A 6000-nucleotide genomic window follows, 5' to 3' on the forward strand; every position below is an offset into this window, starting at 1 on the left:
TTCACAACATCCACAGAGACCTGGCAGTACACCAATGCATATTTTACAGAATGATAATGTGGGCATCCAAGAGTCTTTACCACCATCTGACATTGACAGAACATCTCTCTCATCTCTATAATGGAATGTGGCATCTCCATTTCCCTAACCTTGCATTAGTGCTCATGCACCTGCACACTGACAGCCATTCCGAGGTCAATGTGATGAGCAGGGAACTGATTGGATTGAGAGTCTTTGCCAACTGCATAACCACTAAATGCAGCTTGAGACAGAGAGTGAGTCCAAGCAGCTAGAGAAAGGAGGAACTGCTCCTTTCAGCAGCAGAGACACGTGACAGCATCAGAACTACACCTCACAGGCTCCTAAATTCTCAGTTATGAGCACCCAGAAACTTTGCCTTACTTTTTATCAGGGCATAGATACTCCGTATTTTGCCAATAGCCAGCAACCTAAAACTCTGATACCGTGCCATCATCTTGGTGAAGCAGAACATAAAGGCTCACGGGAAAGTCTACTTGACATGCACAAACCAGACATTTGCACACCGCAGTCCCACGAGGACCCTACTTGGGGAACTGCAGCCACAGCAGATATGCTGGAATGCAGATAACACAAAGCATGGTGTCCTAGCAGCTTTACTCAAAAGCACAGGACTTGGCAATAGTAGCTTCTTAATAACGACTAATAAATTCACTGACAACATAAGAAGCCTGTACCACATGCCCTGTTCCACACAAAAGAGCTCAATCTCACATCACAACTCAACTAGGAATACCTTCATATGAGCAAGGCTGAGACAGAAACGCTCCTCTCTCCACTGAAACTATACTGAGGCACAGAAAGGAACATAAAAGTTTTGCTCCAACAACAGCTTATGAAGTAGCTTATGTGGAAAAGAGTTCCTGGGCAGAACCAAAAACCACTTTGGGAAGGAGAGACCAGAACTGAGGATGCACCTCATCCCAAAGGAATGCCCCTGCCTTGGTGCTTCGCACATAGCAGGGAGGATGACTAACCTGGCACTGAGGAGGGAGCTCAAATTCCTCTCTATACACAGTGGCAGGTTCAGCCAGAGGACCAGAGTGAGCTTGGCCCATCTTCAGGTTCAGCCTCCCTTGGGAGGCACCAGCTGCAGGCTTCAAACCGGACTTCCCACTTGTCAGGGCAAGTGCTCTATCCTCCAGGTCAACAGCTCTTGAGGTACCATTCAGGGATCACTGATCCCCTGCCACAGGCCTGGGAAAACACACTGCCTTTTTGCTCACCATCCTGCTCAGAAGCCTGGAGATGTAGAGGCATTAAGGGCTGCACTGGGCTCTAATTCAACAATTGGGAACCACTGGTCTGGGCGATAAATGTGGAGGTAGATGCAAGCACAGGCACTGCCTTAATCTCCTTGGGCTGCACCTGGAAGGCACAGTCAAGGCTGTTATGCTCTACAAAGAGCACAGCTCAGGTAGGACGTATCTACTGTGTCACCCTGAGGACCAAACGTGGAGGTGAGCTCAATGGCCTTTGGTACAAGGAAGATTCTCTCAGGGATATAAAGCTTAGGCAATAGTCCCAAGACACTGTTCAGGCATGACAGCTGCCATGCCAGTCACACAGAAAGTTTCAAGGTGGATACAAACATGAAGAAAGTATTTCAGATTCTTGCCCAGTCTTTGCAAGCGGAAAGCTAAAAGCAGGACTGCCTATGCCCCAAAGCTGCACCTTAACTGCTGGTCCTCTCACACTGGCTCATTTCAGTTCAGATAATCTAACATAAAACCTGGAGATACTCTTAAGAGAGCAGTCCAGAGTCCAGCACTTAGACTCTATCACACAAGAGGATGATTCAAACAGATTTTGAAACGTCTGTCCATGACCACTCTAGGATGTCAGTGCTTTGCACTAGAAGTGGCTGCCCTGACAGACTGTAAAGAAATGAAGATTCTTATCCTAACAATACCCCTCATCTAAACTCAGCATGCTTCGGGAGTTCATTAGGAGGTTTCTCTTACTTTCCTGGACTATATAATTGCTTCATTACAAACCCGTACAAACAAATCTGAACTTTGCAGTCATCCAGAAAGTATATCCCTAGGCAACAGGCAAATAAATTCCAAGTAACAGTCACCATAAAGTACATAGAGAAGACAGACACATAGTCCACTCTAACACATGAATCACTGTACAGGAATGAGTACCTTTGTCTTGCTTTTTACCATATACAAGATTTCTGGTAAAATGTATGTTGAGCTTGGCACCACTTTTTCTACAGCTGAAAAAGCTTACAAACACACAAGTCATCAAGTAGATGTTATGCATAGAACACTTGAAATCTTTGCCTAGATGAACACAGCACTCCTCCAGTGTCAGTGGAAGCTACTGGGCAGGAAAATGGAGCATACAAAATATCAGTACAACTTGCTACAGTGACTGTACTTATCCTTAAACCAAATGTTTAACTCCACTTTTACAGAAACACTAATAATGCATTTAAAAGTACCAAAGCACGTACGAACATACATCTCTGTTCAATTTCTATAAATGGTACTCAAAGCGAGCTTAGCCTGTACAGGATGAGACAGACTAATTTTCACAAAGAAATTAGTAAAGTGTAGCAATAGAGACACTTCTGGGTCAACTTTTACAGCACCATGAAGACTTAAAACTATTAATAAAATTTGTACAGTACACAAAGAAATTGTAGATCCATGTTATGTAACACAAGTGTAAGGAATTTCTGAAGTAGAGAGAAATGAAGCAAAGCACCTAGTCAGAAAGAGAAACATGGGCAATGAGGGCAAAAAGTCAGTTTTGGAGATTGTTAAGCATAACAGTGTACAGCACATAATACCAAGAACGGAAGATAAATTACTACAAAAAGTTTTTAATGGATTTTCTGAGATTCTTCCTAAATTCTAGGCATGAAAACTAGCCTATACCAAACCTCAAGGCCCTAAAAATTACGTTTTTCTTAATAGAGGTTAAAAGGTATTTCTGCGCATCAGAAAAACTAATCTAAAATCTCTCGGCAAGGTCAAAACTTAGTCCACAAGTATTTTGTTGGAGAATGACATAAAATTTAAAAAGACGTTAAACCAGAACTTGTGGCCTTTTCTTTACATTTTAAAAAATTGATAAATTTTGCTGAAGTTTGACAGAGGAGATACAGAATGCCAAGTACACAAGCTGATGGAAAAGCTTCCGTTGCTTTCTCAAAACAGTTTCTGTTTCTTTTGCTTCCTTCATCCTTACAGAAAGAAGCAAGTGCTGCCAACAGAAATTTCACAGGGATTGGTGTTTTTAGTATGACATGCTTTAATAAAGTACATTTGAAGTCTTGTAAAATATATTCTGTAAAGTTTGAAAAGACTTCACAGAAACCACCACACAGGTTATGCCGCAAATTTTTCAATTACCAAAACTCATTTAATATCCTTGTTATGAAGTATTAGAATTAAATAAGTCAGAAAAAAATGTTATTCAGTATCAGAAGCTGTAATGCATGCGTCACAAGACCTTGGACCCATAACTTCCAATGAAATAATAAAATTGTGCAACATACTGCATAAATTATCCTCTAAGCTGTTCAGATAAAGTCTAAGTACTGCTTATCAAACTAACCTTTACCTCTGGGACTGCACAAAACAGACGCAGCTATACTACCTTCGGATGTCTCATTCATGTCTCAGGTGAATACAAGCTTATTCAGGGGTCTGTGGACCCTAATTTTATATGTTTTCACATGACGTGAAGGAAAGTTATTCCCCGTCGCCTAACTCTTCCTAATAATAATTCGGTTCGTAACAAGGTCCGCAGAGATCCGGGAATACCAGAGACCTTTCGGCAAGCAGCGGGCAGAAATTAACGCGGGCGGGCAGTACCGCGGAGCTGTGCCGGGCCCTCGCACACCCACGGGGACGCTGCACCGCCCCGGATCGGGTTTCCCGGGAGCGATCGGCAGCACCCAGGTGAGCGGGAGGCAGGAGCGCACAGCCGCGGCCCGGCGGAGCGGGGTACCCGGGGCACGGCGAGCCCTGCGGCCCCAGCCCGCCGGGCACAGCCGGCTCCGGCACGCACCAGCACGGAACGCCGCGGGGCCATGCCGAGCCCCGAGCGCCCCAGCCCCATTCCCGGGGCCGCCTGCCCCCGGCGCTCCCCGCCGGCGCGGCCAGGGCCGCCTCCTTACCGGCATAGCTCGGCGAAGGCCTGGAAATTTAGCTTCCTGATCTTCTTCTCGCTCAGCCAGTATCCCACCCGCTTCCCCTTCAGGAAGGTCTGCATGGTGCCGCCCCGCGAGCAGGGGACCAGCTCCGGGCGGCGGGGCAGCGCAGCTGCCGCTCACACTCGGCGCCTGCCAAGCGACGGCTGCAAGGGAAGCAAGAGAAAGGAGGATCAGCCGGTTCCCCGCGCGGCGCTGCCCCCCACCCGCCCCAGCTGAGCCGCGCCAGGCGCAAGCCCCCGGCAGGCGGGCAGCCCCGGCAGGCCCTGCCCCGCCGGCGGGCAGCTCGCCCAGGCGGGCAGAGAGGAGCCGCTCCCCGCACCAGCCCCGGAGCGCACACCGCTACCGCTACCGCCTACCGCCACCGCCGCCGCCGCCGCTCGCCCGCGGCACGCCCAGCGCGCCGCCCGCCCGCACGGACCCGCCGCCGAGCTCGCCTCCGTGCCGCCCGCCGCTGCTGCTTGTGCGCGGCGCGGTGGTGCTGGTTGGTGGTTCTGGTGGTGGTGCTGCTGCTGCAGCCGCTCAGCTCCCCATTTGCCCGCTATTTCGCAGCCGCCTCCACTTCCTCCTCCTCCTCCTCCCGCGGGCCGTCCCCTCCGCCGCGCTCCCACCCCCGCGCGGGCGCGGGACCGGGACGCTCCCGCCCGCCGCAGCACCGGGGCCGCGCCCGCCCCGCGGGCACCGCGCCGCCGCCGCCAGGGGGCGCCCGCGCCGCCGCCGCCTTAAAGGGACAGCGCCCCGCACTGGTTCCGGCCCGCCCGCGGGTGCGCCCTGGGGTTTTGGTTCCTAAGGAAGAACGGTTTATGTGGCCACTTACATTTCCTACTGGAGCTATTGAAAACGGTTGTTCAGTACGTCTTTCATATAAAAAAGGTTCCAAGAAAACATGAGTTTTCACTGCAAAACCAAGTATCTTCCTTCTTCCAGCATTTGGCAAGTACCTGTAGGGATTAAATTGAAGTTTCAGTAACGGCTATTTCTTATTTAACTTCCTTTTGCGGGAGGCAAAAAAGGAGGCAGGCAATGCAAGCATGAGCTGGCATACTGATTTTTGAGTTGGGCTTTCCTAAACACAGAGGCAGCTGTTCTGTGCTTCATTTGAGAGGAAGAATCTTTCAGTCAATTGCTGGGGTTATCTCACAGCACAAGTATAATTTCCCCATCTTTGTTTCTCCCCGTCAGCTGAAATGAGCACCACTTCAGCCCAAACATTTTAATCTGCCTCTCTGGGAATGCCAAGCACGGCCCTTACAGTAACAACATCCCTCAGAGGGGGGTCGGCAGTACCTGCAATCCTGATCTGAGGTGCAGATGATGCTTCTATGATGACGCTTTCTGTGAACTGGGCTTGGAGCCCTGTTCAGTGGGAGCTGCTCGGTGAGTTCTGCTGACTCACAGTGCCACAACAAATGCGGTGTAATAACTTCAGCAGAGTATCAGAAAAGTGGAAGAAGCATCCATGCAAAGAAAAGAAGGGTGAAAGCCTTAAGAAATATGAAAATGGTCATTGACTTAGGCTGTTCTACATTCCTGGTGTTATTCATATGAACAGCAAAAAGTCATCCTGACCCAAGGGTGTATTGGAAAGTAGGCAGAGAATGGAGTCACCTGCAAAAAGCTCATACGAATGGTTTTTGAAAATGTATACCATAGCACTTTTTCTCTATTTGTGGTGGCTTTGAGGAATATGTATGTTTATTTCTCTCCATCATCTTATTTGCTATTCTGCTCTTTATTTTACAGAACACTTTTTATCTTAAGCACATTCACACATTTTGCACAATTCATTA

The 6000-nt window shown here is 48.7% G+C and overlaps 1 protein-coding gene across 2 annotated transcripts in view; it reads right to left on the reverse strand.

Moving 5' to 3' along the window:
* Positions 1-5642, reverse strand: part of ITPK1 (inositol-tetrakisphosphate 1-kinase) — a 150344-nt gene extending 144702 nt beyond the window's left edge. The window contains exons 1-3 of one of the 2 annotated variants that reach the window (XM_018082718.2): positions 5498-5642; positions 5028-5151; positions 4178-4356 (exon numbers count right to left, since the gene is read on the reverse strand). In XM_018082718.2, the coding sequence (XP_017938207.1) occupies positions 4178-4272 (95 nt within the window). In that variant the 5' untranslated portion in view covers positions 4273-4356; positions 5028-5151; positions 5498-5642. Of the gene's footprint in view, positions 1-4177; positions 4357-5027; positions 5152-5497 lie in introns of those variants that run through there. The other variant, XM_025896074.2, reaches the window with a different exon arrangement.
* Between the last annotated feature and the right edge of the window lie 358 nt (positions 5643-6000).

This window comes from Manacus vitellinus, unplaced genomic scaffold, assembly GCF_001715985.3.
Source record: "Manacus vitellinus isolate BGI_N305 unplaced genomic scaffold, ASM171598v3 scaffold_6_pilon, whole genome shotgun sequence".
In the NCBI taxonomy this organism is placed as follows: domain Eukaryota; kingdom Metazoa; phylum Chordata; class Aves; order Passeriformes; family Pipridae; genus Manacus; species Manacus vitellinus.